Genomic DNA, 19,792 nt, shown 5'->3' on the forward strand with positions numbered 1-19,792 from the left:
CACGGAGAATGTACAAATTCCATACAGTAAGTCACCCAAGGCCGGAATCAAACCGGGTCCCTGCTGTGAGGGAGCAGCAGTTTATTGCTACCACTCAATATGAGCTCAACACATTCTATGTCAGTTTTGAGCAAGAGGTCAGCAAGAGCACACCCGCCATCCTGGAAGCCTCAGACAAACCTGCATCCAAAGTCACCATTGTCGATGTCAGAACAGCCTTCTCAAAAGTCAACCCACGAAAAGCAACTGGGCCAGATGGGGTACTTGGACAAGCACTCAGATCCTGCACGGGCCAGCTGGTGGGGATATTCGCAGACATCTTCAGCCTCACTTTACACTAATCTGAGATCCCTACCTACTTCAAGAAGACAACCATCATCCTGATACCAAAGGAAAGCCAGGCAGCATGCCTTAATGACTATTGTCCAGTGGCTCTGACATCCAAAATTATGAAGTGCTTCAAAAGATTAGTCATGGCACAATTCAATTCCTGCCTACTAAAGTGCCTGGATCCATTACACTCCACCTACTGCCTCAACACCTCCATGGCAGACACCCTCTCCCTGACCCTACACTTAACTCTGGAACATCTAGATAACAAAGGCACTTATGTCACACTCCTATTCATAAACTACAGCTCAGCCTTTAACACCATCATTCCTATGAGATTCATCTCCAAACTACGTGGCCAGGGGCTCAGCTCCACCCTCTGCAACTGGATCCTAGAATTCCTAACCCACAGACCACAGTCAGTAAGGATAAGGAACAACACCTCCTCCACAATCATCCTCAACACTGCTGCCTCACAAGGCTGTGTCCTCAGCCCCTTACTATACTCCTTATACACCGATGACTATGTGGCAAAATTCCTCTCCAACTTGATTTTCAAGTTTGCTGATGACACCACTGTTGTGGGTGAAATCTCTAACAATGATGAGACAGAGTACAGGAAAGAGATGGGGAATCTGATGAACTGATGCAATTACAATAATCTCTCCCCAAAATGTCAACAAAATGAAGCATGTTGCATTCGCCTTCAGGAAGCATAGTGGAAGGGCACGTCTCTGTCAACATCGGAAAAGCAGCCAGCATAATCTAGGACTCCACGCACCCCGGATATACTCTCTTCCACCTTCTTCCGTGAGGAAAAAGATACAAAAGTCTGAGATCAAGTACCAACTGATTCAAAAATAGCTTCTTCCCTGCTGAAATCAGACTTTTGAATGGGCTTACCTCACATTAAGTTGATCTTTCTCTACATCCTAGCTATTGACTGTAACAATATATTCTGCACCCTTTCCTTTGCTTTATGTACAGTATGCTTTGTCTATAAAGCAAGCAAGAAACAATACTTTTCACTATGTTAAACCGTGACAATAATAAGATCAAAATATAGATGCAGCAATGTTGTTAAAGCCTCCTCATCTCAGCAGTTTAGTGGATGAGAAAAAGAAGTTACGTTTTATTTTGATAGTTTATAAATTTGAAGAATTTACTGTGCGATTTCGCTATTGTATTTGGTAGTGTAGATTTTCAATTCCTGTCTGCTATCACGTGGATTCCTGGCATGACAACCAAAGCTGGATGCAAAGCTGTGGGAGAATCAATATAATAGTACTGATGTGATCAGTGGAGCTCGAGGTTTTTCTGCAATAATTCTTTGTTTGCAGAGAGAATGTCATTTCCAATTGAGCAGCAGTTTCTATGGCAGTGGTCCCCAGAGTAAGCACAGGGTCTGGTATACCTCATGAATACTTGCTTAACTCCTCATTAAGGAACTATCTGGGCTTTTAGCACCCAGTTTTAGGTATAGGAGTGAACATTTACTAAGTGGTTCACTACCACCTTACATCAAACAAGCTGAATCGAATTTAATTTGCTTGCTACCCGAAAGAAAAACAAAATTCTGCAAAGAGAAACAGAATGGGGCAAAAGGTTATAGCTTGAAATTGTTGAACTCAAATGAAAATACCATTCAACTGCTACAATCTACTGTGAACTATAATACCGTTAACTTCTTTTACCAGCTGGAATTGGTGACTTACCCATGACCAGGATCTTCTGCTCAGGGCCAGACCTTCCAACCAGCATCATCCTCACTTGCCCACCAATGGTTCATACTCACTTAGAGGGAAGGTTATTGGGTGACAGAGCCTGTGTTACTTTTGTTGGGCTGGTATTTGATCTATAGAACGAGTGGTGTGTACATAAATTCTGAGGGGGCCTGCTTCATGCTCTTATGCAAAGCAATCTGAGGACAAAGATAGTCTCCGAATGAGTTCACATCACTTTCATTCAGAATGACAAGAGCTTGCTGATATGATTAACAATTAATACAGCATACGAGAATTTCAGAATATCATAAACTCAGCTGGCACAAGCTCACCTACTTCCCCAATGGCCTGAATAGCATTCCCCCTCATAAACAGTCTTGGGTTTGGGAGCTAACCACCTGTTGCTAATCTCTGGCGTTCATTACAGGCATCTTCAAAAGAAAATGTTGTAATGGCTTAATAAATTCAGCTGTGTGGCTTGTAAAGTGCTTGACGCTGCAAGGTTTGAGGTGGGAGATTGTATTACCTCATTAATGATTTATTTCAACAGTAAGGGTAAATCACAGTGCAATGTAATACAGAAGTTACAGATAGGCATAACGCCCAAGTACCAATTTCTGATCTGGTGTGATCAGTTCCATTTCACAAAGGAAAAGTATATTTGAGTTCTGTGCTACTTTAAATTAACTTCAGTGCAGAATGGTCAAAATAATTCATCCTCCAAGGACACATGTGCTCAGTCAACCTCTGAACATCGATCATTTTCTGAAACGCTTCTAGAAAAGGAAATTCACTTTCCTTCATGTTCTCCACAGAAATAAAGACTCAAAAAAAGTGACATTTCTGGGCAGCTCAGTGGTTAGCACTGCTGCCTCATAGCCCATGAATCTGGGTTTGGTCCCTGACTGGGGTCACTGTCTGTGTGGAGTTTGTACTTTCTCCCCATGGCTGCGTGGAGTTTGTACTTTCTCCCTGTATCTGCTTGGGTTTCCTCTCATAGTCTGAAAGGTGTGCTGGCCATGCAAAATTCTCCCTCGGTGTATCCAAACAGGCGCCTGAGTGCAGCAGTTCAGGGATTTTCACAGTAACATCATTGCAGTGCTAATGGAAGCCTTTAAAGGACTCTTTGGTTACTTAGTTAGTTCGGGAACCATTCTTTCATCAAATGACATTGAGCCTTATTATCAGTATTGAGAAACTACCTCAAATTTCCTTCCCATTCAATACTTGAGAGTCAACACAAATTATGGTTTATAAAAGCCAAATACTGCGAATACCGGAAATCTGAAATAAAAACAGAAAATGCTGGATAAACAAGAGTCAACATTTTGGATCTAAATGATCTTGCCACATGTCGGCAAGGTAGCACCATGGTTAGCACTGCTGATTCACAGCTCCAGGGTCCTAGGTTCAATTCCCAGCTTGAGTCACAGTCTGTGTGGAGTTTGCATGTTATCCTCGTGTCTGCGTGGGTTTCCTCCAGGTACTCCGGTTTCCCCTCAGTCCAAAGATTGGTTGATTGGCTGTGCTAAGAAATTGCTCCTTAGTGTCCAGGAATGCGTAGGTTAGAGGGATTAGTGGGTATAATACGTAGGGATATGGAGATAGGGCCTGGGTGGGATTGTGTTTGGTGCAGAGTTGATGGGCCAAAGGGCCTCTTTCTGCACTGTAGGATTCTATGTTGTCGAGTTGACCACCCTAGGAGGGGGAAAATCACTTGGAATCTTCAACCCATGCTTAAACTTTTGTCTTACCTGATTGTATACAAGTGCTTCAATACCCAGGATCTGGAGATCTTTGTGTGCCAAAAGTATAGTCTAAGTAGTCACTGAACAAAAATTTTAGTCAGACTAAGGGAATTGCACTGGGGTCCTGAGCAATGCGTAGGTTTTTAGTAAATGAGGTTATGCAATTATAGACAGCAGATATCAGTGTCCATAGCTGAGAAGCTGCAGCACTCAATGTTGAAACCACAGGGTTGTATGGATCAGTGGCTGTAAAGCCAGGGTAGGAAATCTTGAAACAATTTTCAAATGAAAAATGTAAACATGTTAATTCATAATTTAAAAAGTCACTTTAGGTGACCACAACATTATAAACCTTCTAGCTGGCCCAAAAAGCAAAAAAAAAGATAGAGTGATCAATCTTTGATGGCGAGGAAGCAAGAAAAAGGCATCCAACTATACATGCCACGTGTTCTTTTGGGATAGTGGCCCTTTGTGCCTCACCTACCTATCTCATGTCCAATAATACCTTCTTCCTTCTGCCTTCCTTCTTCCACGTGGATGTTGAAAGCATGAGAATAGTATAGGGGGAATTAAGAATAAAAATGAACATACCGGGATAATTCTATGTGAAGTCTAGCACAATCATGGCAAAATAAAAGATAAAACCAACCTTCCACAAGAATGGAAATACTGAAGTATTGGTCTCTACCCAATCTAAGAAATATGTTTCCTTGATTGCTTTCTGAGTAAATGTATCTGTTTCACAGGTCAGGATGGTCCCAGATTTCATGGGCAAGGCTAACTCAGTTAGCTTGTAGCAAGACTAGTGGGGTTAGATAGAGCTAAGCCCACCCACAACCAATGGATCAGGTCTAAATTCTGCAGTCCTACCACATCCAATCGAGAATGGTGGTGGACAATTAAACAACTCACCAGAGGAAGAGGCTCCTCAAATATCTCCATCCTCAATGATGGAGGAGCCCAGCACATCAGCGCAAAAGCTAAGGCTGAAGTATTCACAGCAATCTTCAGCCAGTGGTGCCGATTCATCTCAGCCTCTTCCAGTGGTCTCCAGCATCTTGGATGCCAGTCTCCAGTCAATTTGATTCACTCCACATGATATCAAGAAACGGTTGGAGGCACTGGATGCTGTAAAGGTAATGGGCCCTGATAACATTCCGGCAATAACACTGAAGACTTGTGCTCCAGAACTTGCCACTCCCCTAGCCAAGCTCTTCCAGTAGTTACAACACAGGCATCAACCCAACAGTGTGGAAAATTGTCCATGTATGTGCTGTATGCAAAAAGCAGGACAAATCCAATCAGGTCAATTACTGTCCAGTCTACTCTCGATCAGTAAAGTGATGGAAGGGGTCATCGGCAGTGCTATCAAGCAACACCTGCTCAGAATAACCTGCTCAGTGACGTCCAATTTGGGTTTCGCCAGGGTTACTCAGTTCCTGATTCATCACAGTCTTGGTTCAAACATGGACAAAAGAGCTGAATTCCAGAGGTGAGATGTGAGTGACAGCCCTTGACATCAAGGCTGCATTCGACTGAGCGTGGCATCAAAGAACCCTAGCAAAACTGGAAGCAATGGGTATCAGGGGCCAACGTCCGCTGGTTGGAGTCATATCTGGTAGGAAGATGGTTGTGGAGGATCAGTCATTGCAGTTCCACGAGTCCCTCAGGATAGTGTCCTAGGCCCAATAATCTTCAGCTGCTTCATCAAGGATCTTCCTTCCATACAAGATCAGAAGTGGGGATATTTGCCAATGACTGCACAATGTTCAGCACCATTCGTGACTCCTCAGATACTGAAGCAGTCATTGTTCAAATGCAACAAGATCTGGACAATATCCAGGCTTGGATTGACAAGTAGCAAATAACATTCATACCACACAAATGCCAGACAATGATCATTACCAATAGAGACACACTATCCACCACCCTTTACCATTTAATTGTGTAACCATCACCAAATCCCCCCACTATCAACATCCTTGGAGTTACCTTTAACCAGAAATTCAACTGGATTCACCACATAAACACAGTTGTTACAAGAGCAGGTCAGAGACTAGGAATACAATGGCGGGTTAATTCATTTCCTGACTCTCCAGAGCCTATCCACCATTTACAAAGCACAAGCCAGGAATGTGATGCCCCATTTGCTTGGATGGGTGCAGTTCCAACAACACTCAAGAAGCTTGACATCATCCAGGACAAAACAGCCTGCTTGACTGGCACCACATCTACAAGCATTCAATCCTTCCACCACCAACACTCAGTACACACTGCTGCTACTATCTACAAGATGCACTGTAGAAGTTCACCAAAGATCCTTAGACAGCACCTTTCAAACTCACAAGCACTACCATCTAGAAGGACAAGGGCAGCAAATAAATAGAAACACCACTACCTAGAAGTTCCCCTCCAAGCCACTCACCATCTTGATTTGGAAATATACCACCGTTCCTTCGCAGTTGCTGGCTCAAAATCCTGGAATTCCCTCCCCAACAGCATTGTAGTCAACCCACAGAACATGGACTGCAGCGATTCAAGAAGACAGCTCAGCACCACCTTCTCAAGGGCAATTGGGGATGGGCAATAGATGCTGGCCACCAGCAACACTCTTGTCCCACGAATGAATAAAAAAAAACTCCAATGACAGTATCCTTCTAGCTGACTAGTAGCAGAAAAACAACACTCTGGTCCCTTATAACCTATTAAGCAAACACTGATGAACATTCTTAATATGTGAACATTAGGCAAGAAGTTCAGGCTTGGCTGCAATAATTTATGATGCTACATCGCTCCCAAAACACGTTGTCTAGAATCACACAAAGTAATGAAAACTAGTGGCATCCAAAGAATCTTATCTGGTGTACATCTTCAGATAGAGGGGAAAACGGTCAGCAGGAGGAGAGTTGAACCAAAGAAAGAGTGAAGAAATGTTAGTTGTTTGGTTATAATAAAGTTCAGATTTGAAGGAAAGGGAACAAAAGCAACACTTTTACTTTCTTTCAAGGAACAGCGAGATGAAAGCTTAAAATGTTTATTAAATGTTAATATAACCTGATATTTATCTACATTAAACAAGAGCATCTTTCAAAGATGCTTAACTGGAAACAAGATTAACAAGGTGCCTTTCAAGGCAAACTGCATTCTATATATGCTCATAATGGCCTTGTGCTCAAATTTAAACTCATTCGAGTATATTGAGAATAAAGGGGCAATTTTAAAATAGAAGCCTGTATGTACGCTATTCAATTTTGTTTTACGTACCTAAACATTTTATAAGCAAAATATTTTATGATTCAGTTTGGAGAGCAAAACAGCATTTTGTTGGTGTGGGGATGCTACAATCCATAAATATATTAAAAGATGCATAACGTTTTATTAAATCAATCTAGTAGCCTTTCTAGACAATTGCTTGAGCAGTGTGATAAGATGTCCATGGAAAATTTTCAAACATAATCTAAAGATTCAGGTAATAAAAAGTCTTCAGGTTTTGCAATATTCATTGTTGTTGTGCAATTTTATTCCATTTAAAAATACAGGTAACAGATATATGAAATTGATCCTGGAACCTCATTTCTTCTGTTCAACAAATTCCAAAGCTTTAACAGTTATGTGGAATTTCTTAAACACATGGCTATGATGCTTGGTTTTGAGGACTCAATGCTGCAGTTGTATTTACTTTTAAGAAATCCTCAAAAGTAGTTTTTGTAAATCATAAAGATTTAAATTTTAAAATGACCAAGTATAATGACTACTTAGAAACAGAGCAGTGTTTTGAATAGCTGTTTAATGTCACTCGAAAACCTTCATATGACTTCACTTAATTTATATTACTTTCTACTCAGCAAGTGCTTTTAAAAAAATGCATAAACTACAAGCCAATGTTACTGATCCAAATCCTTATTTTAATGTCACGAGTCAAGAGCATAAACATTGATAGAGACTTGGAAATCATGGTGTAAAAACATTGCAATGGCAAAAACCAATCTTCAGGACAGTGTTTCCATTTCAATAATCAGATGACAGGGAAAACAATTTCTTGTGAAAGCAATCATCTGATATAATTTGGATTTTCAACACAGAAAACTGATGTTAGAATCAGAAATATAAGAACGTGGTAATAAGGAGGAATTGGAGCAGACAAAAATTGATATTAACCCAAGTTACTTTCCTTCAGAATCCTTACACACCAAGTCTGAATTTAATACCAGAAACAGTATGCAATTATCAGTCGGGGAAATTTGGAATTGATAAAAATGTATAATCTTTCTTTATCATAGTAATTACTAACAGTTAGAAATCAGTGGTGGGATTTAAGTATAAAAAAATCCACATATCTGCTCAGTGCTTTAACCTATCTGGTTTTCATAATTTGAGATCCTGAATGGACCAACTAAAGTGTTAAAAAAAAACCTAAATAAACTATGTGCAGATATGTACAACTTTGTACAGTAATAATTTTAAAAGAAAGCAAAGAAATGACAGTATCTCAGTAGCTGTGGCACCTGAGCACTGGGCTCAACCAGGCTAAATCCCAGGCTTGGCTAGAAATTGCATTTGGCTTCCCAATCATCTATGCTTCCAGATTCCAGGGAGAAAGGGAAACACTTTCTCTGCATAGCTCTAGAGTGCCTCTTGGTTGAAGGGTAAAGGAACAACAGTAGCAGCACAATCCACCTGATTCCAAAGGCTAAAGCAGACACTGCTAGGTGTGGAAAAATAGAGTGAGAGGAATATACAGGAGGAGAAATAAATCAAAACAAAAATAAATATGACCACAGCATAGGTGCTGAAGAGTTCTACTCAGAAAACCAACCGAGTCTCAGGATCCAGACCCCGATCTAGAAAAAAGCTAAACACATTGAATACAGATATTTGTTTAACTTTTGCTTTTCACTAACACTGACCGGACACTAACTGATAGTGAGAGCAGATACATACCCCAAAATTCTGTTGAGTTGGCCAGTTAAGAGGTATATTAAATGCACAAAATTCCATCTTTCGAGATTCTTCTCCTGTTGAGGATGCACTTTACTTCTGCTTTACATTTCCCTTGTGCCCCAATCTATTTGGGAATGGGATAAGAATGGTGTGAAACCAAGTAGATGAGCCATTCTGTATTTATCAACCAACCTACCGCTCAAGTGATCCATTTTAACAAAGAACACACAGAAGAGAATTGCAGTTAACAGTGCTCCCTTATATTTAATTCAACTGCTTCCATGAGCACTAACAACAATAGTTAGGAGTTAAAAAAAAATTGAACAGAGATGGAGCTGGGCTAACATAATCAATCTAGTCTGTAAGATTGTTATAGCTCCTAGAATTCAGCATACAAACTCTCAGGCTTCTTTGACAGGGGCACTTGCACTTAAAAGGAAACCAAAATAAAGGGGAAAACAAAAAGATGCCAGTTAAACTGGCCATATTTCATTCTGAAAACATGGGACTTGACTAGGGATCAATGTGTATTCAGCAGTCAATACATCAGAATTTAAGCATTCCTCTACTACTTTGTGCTGTCTTTATTTCTCTAGACAGTTCATGAACTATGCATTGGTCCTTCACATCCACAAGAACTCCTCAGGAGGTCACTTCTCCAAACAGATTATCAGTTATCCTCTATTGTATCAGTTCTTCCAGGAGGTAGACATGGCTGGAGGGGTTCGGAGGAACTAAAGCCTGCAATGCTAGAGGTAGACTTCTTTCAACAGGTCATTCCATGTTGTGTCTGCACACTTTGTAGTGAATTCTCTCCAGCATTCACAGTAACATTCATTTTTGAGCAGCTGACCCTTGAGATCAACAATCTATAGTCAGGTCAATAACATCCATGTCACTCTTGCTGTTTGCTGGATTACTGAATTGATTGTTGCCAGAGTCTGTAAAATGCAAAATTAAAATGCGTCAGCTAGATGCAAAAATGTCTGTAAGAGAAAGGCAATTGTATACAAGGGCAAACTCCTCCGAATACCAGCATTTCCTGTCTTGCGACATTTACCCCAAATTACTCAAGCTCTTTAGCTACAGATTGTAAATGGCTGAGGCCTAAGCACTGATCCTTGGAGCAGTAGGCTAAACCTGTCAATTACAGGCCAGTCAGCCCAACAGTGTCAGAAAAGAGTGCAAGAAGAGAGTCCTAGGGTGCTTTGTGCACAAATCTTTGAAAGTAGCAGAACAGATCACAAACAAAGCAGTTAGAATGTATGAGGTCCCTGAGCTTCATAAAAAGGAGCGTGGAGAACAAAGACAAGAAATTATAATGAACTATTCTAAAACACTAATTCATCCCCTATTGCGCCAGTTTTGGGCAATACATTTTAAGAACAAAATGAAGATTTCGGAGAAAGTACAAAAAGGATATACAAAAATGGATTGCAGTTCTGTGGATTGATTGGAGGAGCTAAGGCTGTTCTCCTTAGAGAGAAAAGGTTAAGAGGAGATTTAACAGTGGTAAGTGCAATAAATAATGAGAAACTGTTTCCATAAGTTGAAGAGTTAATAACCAGAGGGCACAGATTTGCGGTGACAGGCAAAGAACAGAAGAAAATTAGAGGTAACATAAGGAAAACTTTATTTACACAGCAATTAGGATTTAGAATGCACTGACTGATAAAAGTGGTGGGAATAGATTCAAGAGAAACCTTCAAAAAGGGATCAGGGAGAAAAATAATGTCAGGGATATGGAGAAAGAGCAGGGAAGTGAGAAATGGGATTGCCTCTTTGAAAGCCATTGCAAACATAATGGGTGGAATGGCCTCCTCCGTTATTGCACTGTTCTTTTATTTCAAGGCCTCAATTTTAATTTTAACATGAATCAGTTTAATATTAATCAGTCTGATACTTGCAAGGCCAAATGGATTTGTAATTTTGTTGCTCTAACTGATCATAAACATTATCACTTCTTCACTTCCTCAACTCCAACATGCAACTCTGCCATGTAAGAGTCACTGCAGCTCAGAAAAATGTTATACAAGAGGGAGGAAAATCTATCTATCTAAAAATGCAGATTTTTGTTCAATTACCTACTCAATCTACATTTAAAAATTAATATCGCATCCATTGGGCCTTCTCAGAAAATACAGTTTTTTGGGAACACCAACTTGGTATTGTTATATCTAGATGTAAAGTTTAATCTTCAGCCATTGTCAGAGATCAGAGCCAACCAGATGCCATTACTTATTAAGAAAGAGGAAATAGAAGTAAAAATAAATAAAATAAACAACAGCCAGGGCAGGGTGGAATTTTGAGTGGGCTGTTAGTCACCCCAGATACTTCATGATTATACAGCTTTTAAATCTTAAGCAGAAAGGTAAAACAGGCAGAAAATTTAATAAATTATCCCAGGAGAAGCAATATTAAAACAAAAGAACATGAAAATAACTGGGCAAGTTGGTAGTGTGCCAAAATTTGGCAGATGGAGTTTAACATAGATAAGTGTGAGGTCATGCATTTTGGTCAGAAAAATGGGAAGGCGACTTATTATCTAAATGGGGAGAGACTTTGGGGCGCTCCGCTGCAGAGCGATCTGGGTGTCCTCGTGCACGAGTCACAGAAAATTAGCATGCAGGTACAGCCAATAATAAAGAAAGTGAATGGAATGTTGGCATTTAAAGCTAAAGGAATAGAATATAAAGGTAAGGAAGTATTGGTGGCTACACGAGGCATTGGTGAGACCGTGCCTTGAGCCTTGTGCAGTTTTGGTCCCCTTACGTAAGGAAAGATGTAGTGGCACTGGAGGCAGTTCAGAGGAGGTTCACTAGATTGATTCCAGAGATGAGGGTTTTGTCATATGAAGACACTGAATAGCTTAGGCCTATACCCTCTGGAATCTAGAAGAATGAGGGGAGATCAAATTGAAGTATACAAGATGATAAAAGGTATGGATAAAGTAGACGTAGAGCAGATGCTTCTGCTGGTGGGGCATTCTAGAGTGAAGGGTCATAGTCTTAAGGGGTAGGAAATTTAAAAACAAACTACTTCTCCCAAAGGCTGTGAATCTGTGGAATTCACTATCCCAAAGGGCAGTGGATGCTGGGACAGTGAGTAAATTTAAGAAGGAGTTAGATAGATTTTTAATTGGTAATGGTTTGAAGGGTTAGAACATAGAACACTACAGCACAAACAGGCCCTTTGGCCCACAAGTTGCGCCGATCACATCAATACCTACCAATCCATAGACCTATCTATAACCCCCAATCCCATTAAATCCCATATACTCATCTAGAAGTCTTTTAAAAGACCCCGGCGAGTTCGCCTCCACCACCACTGACGGCAGCCGATTCCATTCACTCACCACCCTCCGAGTGAAAAACTTTACCCCTAACATCACCTCTGTGCTTGCTTCCCTGCACCTTAAATCTGTGTCCTCTCGTAGCGACCATTTCAACTCGGGGAAATAGCCTCTGAGAATCCACCCTATCTATTCCTCTCAACATTTTATAAACCTCTATCAGGTCGCCTCTCAACCTTCGTCTCTCCAGGGAGAAGAGTCCCAGCTCCCTCAACCTATCTTCATAAGGCATGCCTCCCAATCCAGGCAACATCCTTGTAAATCTCCTCTGTACCCTTTCAATAGTTTCTACGTCCTTCCTATAGTGAGGCGACCAGAACTGCGCACAGTACTCCAAGTGGGGCCTGACAAGGGACTTATAAAGTTGCAGTATTACCTCCCGACTCCTAAACTCAATCCCTCGATTAATGAAGGCCAGTACACCATACGCCTTCTTGACCACATCCTCCACCTGCGAGGCCGATTTAAGAGTCCTGTGGACCCGGACCCAAAGATCCTTCTGCTCTTCAACACTGCTAAGACTCCTGCCCTTGATAGTGTACTTGTTCATCCCATTGGTCCTGCCAAAATGGACCACTACACATTTATCCACGTTGAAGTCCACCTGCCACTTCTCAGCCCAGTCTTGCATCCTATTTATGTCCTGCTGCAATTTCTGACATCCTTCCAGACCATCCACAACACCACCGACCTTTGTGTCATCGGCGAACTTACTAACCCATCCCTCCACTTCCTCATCTAGGTCATTTATGAAAATGACAAACAGCAAGGGTCCTAGAACAGATCCCTGGGGCACTCCACTGGTGACTGACCTCCATGCAGAAAAAGACCCATCCACAACCACTCTGCCTTCTGCAGGCAAGCAAGTTCTGGATCCACAAGGCCAAAGCCCCTTGGATCCCATGCCCTCTCACCTTCTCAAGAAGGTTATGGGGAGAAGGCAGGAAAATGGGGATGAGGAGCATATCAGCCATGATCAAATGGCGGAGCAGACTCGATGGTCAAATGGCTTAACTCTGCTCCTATATCTTACCAATTTATGAACTTAATGAAAGATGTGCAACAATAATTTTAAAAATAGGGAATATGAAAAATAGGTAGTTGGAAGAGATAGAGAAGCAAACAAATACAGCAATCTAATTTTTCAATGTTATCCAAATATAGTTCAGACCAAGAGGGACTATGAAGTGCCTAAGAAAGAGAAAGACAACAAACTGCTTCTGAAGGTTGTAATGAGCTAGGAACAGTGAGAAGCTAAATATGGAAATAGTCAAAGATGGGATGGGGAGAAGGGTGGAAAGAGAAAAAAATATAATTCAGTGTGATAGCTGTTCTGGCAGACAGAAGGGCTCAGTAATCTTTCTTAATATATCAGAGGAAAATATCTCTCACAAAATCCTAAAAACATAACCATTATTTTAGCTTTTAAAGGCACCAAAATCTATGTTTTGCATAAGCAGCAGATTGGAACAAATACAATATAGAATTTATAGGATCAAATAGAGAATTATTTTACTAGATGGACAGGGGAGTGTCCATGGATGTTGTCTACAAGAATTTCTAGAAAGTATCTGATAAGGTCTATACTAGAAAGTATTAATAAAAATGAGATTGATTGGAATTGCAGGTAACCTTGTGACATGGATCCATAATTTTTGGAGGTGACGGAGTATGGATGAAGGGAGTGTACTCTGATTGGCAGAAGGTATTGTGGTATTCCCAGGGATCCATACATGGTTTTAATTCATGTGCAAGAACAGTAGGTTAAAAAAATGATGAAGCAGGGCTAGAGCACAAAAGGGAGAATGCAAAAGGTACAGCAGGTTGGCGATTGGTTGGAAATGTTATCCTTTTTGCTCTTTAAGCTGGGCTAGTGGTTTAAATTAAGAGCTGGGGAAATATAATTGTTAAGTAATAAAGGACAAGGGCAGCAGAAACCTGGGAGCATCACCTGGAGATTCCACTTCAACTCACTTATCAACATGACTTGGAAATATATCACCATTCATTCACTGTCACTGGGTCAAAATCTTGGAATTCGCTCTCTAACAGCACTACGGTTGTACTGACATCTCAGTGATTGCAACAGTTCAAGATGGTAGCTCACCACCACCTCCCAAAGGGCAACTAGGGATAGGCAATAAACGCTGGCTTAGCCAACAACATCCACATCTTGGAAATAATTTTTTAAAAATATCATTTAAATCAATTATTTATAAACTGGCTAAATTAATTATCTTTTAAAACTAAAAGCAGAGTGAAGGATCACAGCTAATTAAATAAATAAAACACTATTATAAAGGATGGCAGTGCAGGTGGTGTGCAGTAACTGCAGAATGTGGGAACTGTTATTAAATTATTTATTTTGATGAAAATGCTTCATGAAATCAGATACAACACCCTATCTATTTTTCATGGATGTCACCTTAGCCATTCTGCCCAAATATTTTTGTTAACTTCTCAGTTCCTGGCAAGTTTTGTCCAAATTGCTATTCTGCTCCAAAGCATTGACATCTGTCACTGCTTTTGAGTTTACCCCCCCTTGAATGCACTCCCCCTACATTTCCTCAAGACTTAATTTGGTCCCAAATAGTTTAAGTGGAACTGGTTTCCTTTTCCCTCTGTTCTGCTGCTACTGCCTCATGAATCAAAACTCCTGCCTCCTCACACCACTCTTTCAGGCACATACTTAATCATCTGATCTGTTTACTCCCATGACAATATGCATGTAGCTTAGATAGCGATCCAGAGATTAATACCTTTGAGGCTTTAAATTTTTTATCTTGCTCCTCAAAATCTCAGCAGGTTGATGGCAACAGATATTGGACAATGTAGCCAACAGTAGCAACTCCAGTGAGATCACATCAGGCACTGAACTTCCCGATCTTATGGCTCACTGGCACATCAGACAGCGTATTAAAACGTTTAATTTTGGCTCCAGTCATATTTTCTAATCATGTCCTTGTGAAATGGAGGTAGACACGTTCTTCAAAATGCAGCACAATATCCAGGTTTCTTGAAGTTCTAGACTATTGGAACCACTGCAGTCTACAGTCAGACTACTTCAAATGCTTCTAGAAGTTTGGTAGAAACTTCATTCCACAAGGGAGGCACTGATTACAGTGGCAGGTGAGGTTATTAAATGCTTTAATTTAACTAATCAGTAGTATGTTCTACAATAAAACCGGACAGCAACGGTGTCAATCATTGACAGTTGCAATATCAGACCTAGGATTCCTGTTGATGCAGTGGTTGGATTCTAGAAAAATTGATTAATTTTGTCAGGTAAAGAATAGAAGGAGATTACAGTGCACAAATAGGCAGGTGCAAAGGAACAGAAGAAAAGATAGAAATGTTAAAATCAAACTCAGGAGTTATATCAAGTCACTGGAGAACAATGAACATTTATTCTAAATCTAGGAATTAAAACATTTTCAAGAAACGTCTCCACATAAGACTTTCGGCTAGTCAGTTAGGAAACTGCCAAGGCAATTGACAGATAATTTCATGGCCAAAGTTTATTGAGGGGCACATACTCAGAGTTTGGCAGCATCTATTCTGGGTGCCCTATTCATACTTTATAAATAATAATAGGGAGGATATAAATAACAAAATTAACTTACAATGTCAAATTAGCCAATTGATATAACTAACACTGATTAATGAAATTTAAATAAATCTAAAATGACATGAATAGATTAATCAATGGCAGATGGGTGTGGACTTTCAAATCCACGCTCTGTACCAATTACTGGGTGCCTAATTAGTACAATAGCAAAGCATTTGGGTGCAATTGTAGTCTTCATCTGAAGTATCTGGACAATATTGTCCATGGCTATTGTCATCAGATTAACTAACAGCAAATATTCAGTGTTTTCAATGCAATAAAGCATCCCAAGGGGGTTCATAGCAACACTAGCAAAATTTGACATCAAACCACACAAGGAGGTGACTGAAAACTTGGGTAAACTCAGAATTTTAGGTTTCTTAACGAAAAGAGAGGTAGAGAGGCCTACACATTCAGAGCTTAGGGCCCATGCAGTGGAAGTCACATCCACTTATGATGGAACAATTAAAAATCAGGGATGTTAAAGAGGAACACAGAGGTCTGGGAGAGTTCTGAGAGGGGTCTGGCGAACACTTCAGTGGTCACGGGCATTCAGCCTCTGACCTTCGGGTAAGCATTCTCCAAGGCGGCCTTCACGACACACGACAGCGCAGAGTCACTGAACAGAGACTGATAGCCAAGTTCCACACACGAGGACGGTCTCAACCGGGATCTTGGGTTCATGTCGCACTATCTGTAACCCCCGTGACTTGCCTGGGTTTGCAAAACCTCACTTACTGTACTGTCTGGAGACAATACACATCTCTGTAACCTGTGATCAGTGCTCCTTCCACTCACATTGTCAGCCACTTCAGGTCTTGAACAGCAGGTTAGGTGTAAAGATTCGTGTTCTAATCAGTAATCTCTAAACTGTCTGTGCTTTATTTGCTCTGTCTGAGGCCAGAACTCTCCATTTACCTGACGAAGAGGCAGTCCCCTTGAAAGCTTGTGAGCATTATCAAATAAACCGGTTGGACTAAAAAGGATGAGAATTTTAACAGAGTGGTGTGGGATCGGGAGTCGGCAAGCACAAACACCATCCAAAGCTTCTTCCGTGAATCCGAAGTGGTAATCCATTTTTGTCTAATTATCCTAATATACGACAGTTTATCAGTGAATTCGAAAAAGAGATTAAAATTAGGAAGGTATCAAGGAGCAACAAAGTGGTTTTATTTTAGACATCTGGATTTAACTTAAAGAAACAATAAAATTTCCTGTTAGTTAAAATGTCAAGTAGAATCGAAGTCAAATGCCCTCAACCCAATTCCCCTTGGTCACCAACTTGCCTTGGTCACCACAGCACAGCTACTCTGGGAAACAGGGGTTAAGGGTGCTTTGAAGTTGAGACTAAGCTATGTTGGGCATAGAGGGGGATTATTCGGCATTAAGCATGCTCAATGCAGTAAAGGGTAGACATGCACACTGGGTGTCATAAGTGCTCCCCTTTCCTTACCCCAGAGACAATTAGAAAATGAATTGTGCTCATCTGTAAATGTCCAATTATATCATCAATAATCGTGTAGGGCACTGAAGTCAAAGAAGCTAACCTTCTAATTCCACTACTGGGTATTTAGGACCAGAGTTCTTCTGAGGCTGTTTTTCTGGTTTTATTGGTGTCCAACTGCCATCATCCTTGAACTGAACTTCCGAGGCATCTTCACACTCCTTCAAAATATCTAAAAACAGCCTAAGAAAAAAAAACTGTGTTTATTCCTCATCTGTTCATTTGTTGTTGGTTGTCACTACCAGGTTAATTGAGCTTTGAAAAGTTTTGCAGATTTTTTTTAAACAGTGATATGGAAATAGGCAAGGTACGTGCACAATCTGCAGATTTCACCCATGTAACGACGCTCCCACATCCAGGATTTTGGTCAGAGGTAAAGTGAAGAAGCAAAGTCATCGGTTTGCTTTGGAGATAATTCTACATGATGGGGCAATTCAACAGAAATTAACATGCCAGGGATTCCTGCATGAGATTTCTACACACGCTACTAAAATCTACAAATCAAAAGTTCAAAAATTCTGTTTCAAACAAACTGTTTGATCTTGCACCATGTACTCCTATTGTCTCTCCTTCAGCAACATTACCAAATTATATAACACAATTTTGGCTTTTACCTCAAAATCAACAGTTCAATTAGTTACAGAAACCAGAAGAAAGTCATTACAATAAAGCATTCACATCATAGGGCACATTATCCATTTGTGACTTCTCTAAATCTAAGAAACATGAATATCAATTCTCTGCCCATTGAAGCGGTGGAAGCTATCTCGTTGAATATGTTTAAGTCACAGGTAGATAGATTTCTGATCGATAAGGGAATTAAAGGTTATGGGGAGCAGGCGGCTAAGTGGAACTGAACCATTTTCAGATGGGCCATGATCTTATTGAATGGCGGGGCAGGCTCGAAGGGCGAGATGGCCTACTCCTACTCCTTTTTCTTATGTTCTTATGTTTTTATCAATAACATGATGAGCTAAGATTCAAAACTGGCTGGAAGGCTATCAATAAAAAAGTTGTAGGTGACTTGGATCTGCTTTGAGACAGATTGTTTGTTGTGTCGAGTAGGGATCGACGATGGGACTGCTGTTTTTGATTTATAATTCCAATATAGTGGTTGGGGTCAGGGCCTACAAATTTGCAGATGACAAAGACTAGTGCGATAGTGGACAATAGTGGACTTATACATGTTCTGCAAATCTCAAAGTGTTTGGGGATTGCAAATTATGTTTAACTTACAGAAGATTAGTGATATGCATGTGGACAGAGAGAATAATGAGCATACAAACACCCATCAGGTAAAAGCACTAAAATCAGTGAGTTGAGAGAGAGTGCAAGAGCACAACAAACAGAGATTTGGATGTTATAGTGCACAGATTTTTGTTCATTCTTGACACGTGGGCATCATTTGCAAGGCCAGCATTTATTACCCAACCCTAATTGCCCTCAAGGTGGTAGTGGTAAGAGACCTTCTTGAAACCACTGAAATCTCACAGGGTGAATGTATATGCTCAGTGCTTATAGGAAGTTTAAGATTTCTGACCCAGTGACATTGAAGAAATGGTGATACATTTCCAAGTCAGGAATGTGTGCCACTTGGAGGGGAGCTTGCTGATGGTGGTGTTCCCATATACTTGCTGTCCTTGTTCTTATGGGTATTAGAGGCTGTGTGGTTGCAACCTGGTGAGTTGTTGCAGTGCACCTTGTAAACAGTACAAACATACAAACAAAGAGCAGGAGGCTGCCATTCGGCTTCTTGAGCCTGATCTGCCATGTATTAAAATCATGGCTGATCGGATAGTAACCTTATATCTGATCCCACCGACCCCTGATAATCTATCACCCCTTTGCTTGCCAAGAATCTATTCACCTCGGCCTTAAAAATAATCAAAAGATTATTCCACCAAGTTTCAGGAAGAGAGCTCCAAAGATTCACAATCCTCAACAGAAATTTCACCTCATCTCCATTTTAAACATGAACCCAAGTTTTAGATTCTTCCACAACAGGAAACATTCTCTCCACATTCAGCCTGTCTATATGTTTCAATCAGTTTGCCTCTTACTCTTCTAAACTCCAATGGACACAAATCTTGTCTGCCCAACATTTCCTCATAAGATAACCCACCCATAATATCCATTCCAGGTATTATTCTGGTAAACTTTCTCTGAACTGCTTCTAACACATTTACATCCTTTCTTAAATAAGGAGACTGATACAGCACACAGTACTCTAAACATGGTCTGACCAATGCCCTGCAAGATGAAGCATAATGCCCCTACTTTTGTATTCAATTCCTGGGAAATCTCTCCATAACAACACTGTGGGAATATCTTTACCACAGATTGCAGAGGTTTCAAGTGCAACTGGAGGATGGGCAATAAATGCTGACCATATCCACATCAAAAAAAAAGGTAAATTAAAACAAAATCTGCCCCTCAAGGATACTGGCTGGAATTTTCCGGTCTTGCACACCTAGTTATCACTGCCAGGGAGAACGGAGAATTTGGTGCTCAGCCAAATCTCTGATCATAGCAGCAGGACCGAATAATTCCAGCTACAGGCGAGGTTGGGGAATTCCAGTGACTTCC

At 40.6% G+C, this 19,792-nt stretch overlaps 1 protein-coding gene across 3 annotated transcripts in view; it reads right to left on the reverse strand.

Moving 5' to 3' along the window:
* Positions 1 to 7,315: 7,315 nt before the first annotated feature.
* Positions 7,316 to 19,792, reverse strand: part of LOC145358874 (E3 SUMO-protein ligase PIAS4-like) — a 94,991-nt gene continuing 82,514 nt past the window's right edge. For all 3 annotated transcript variants that reach the window (XM_080213230.1, XM_080213231.1, XM_080213229.1), the window contains 2 exons: positions 17,250 to 17,389; positions 7,316 to 9,684 (listed from right to left, as the gene is read on the reverse strand). In XM_080213230.1, coding sequence (XP_080069356.1) covers positions 9,605 to 9,684; positions 17,250 to 17,389 — 220 coding nt within the window. In that variant the 3' untranslated portion in view covers positions 7,316 to 9,604. The remainder of the gene's footprint in view (positions 9,685 to 17,249; positions 17,390 to 19,792) is intronic.

Source organism: Carcharhinus amblyrhynchos, chromosome 26 (assembly GCF_965287045.1).
Source record: "Carcharhinus amblyrhynchos chromosome 26, sCarAmb.v2.hapA, whole genome shotgun sequence".
Taxonomy (NCBI): Eukaryota; Metazoa; Chordata; class Chondrichthyes; order Carcharhiniformes; family Carcharhinidae; genus Carcharhinus; species Carcharhinus amblyrhynchos.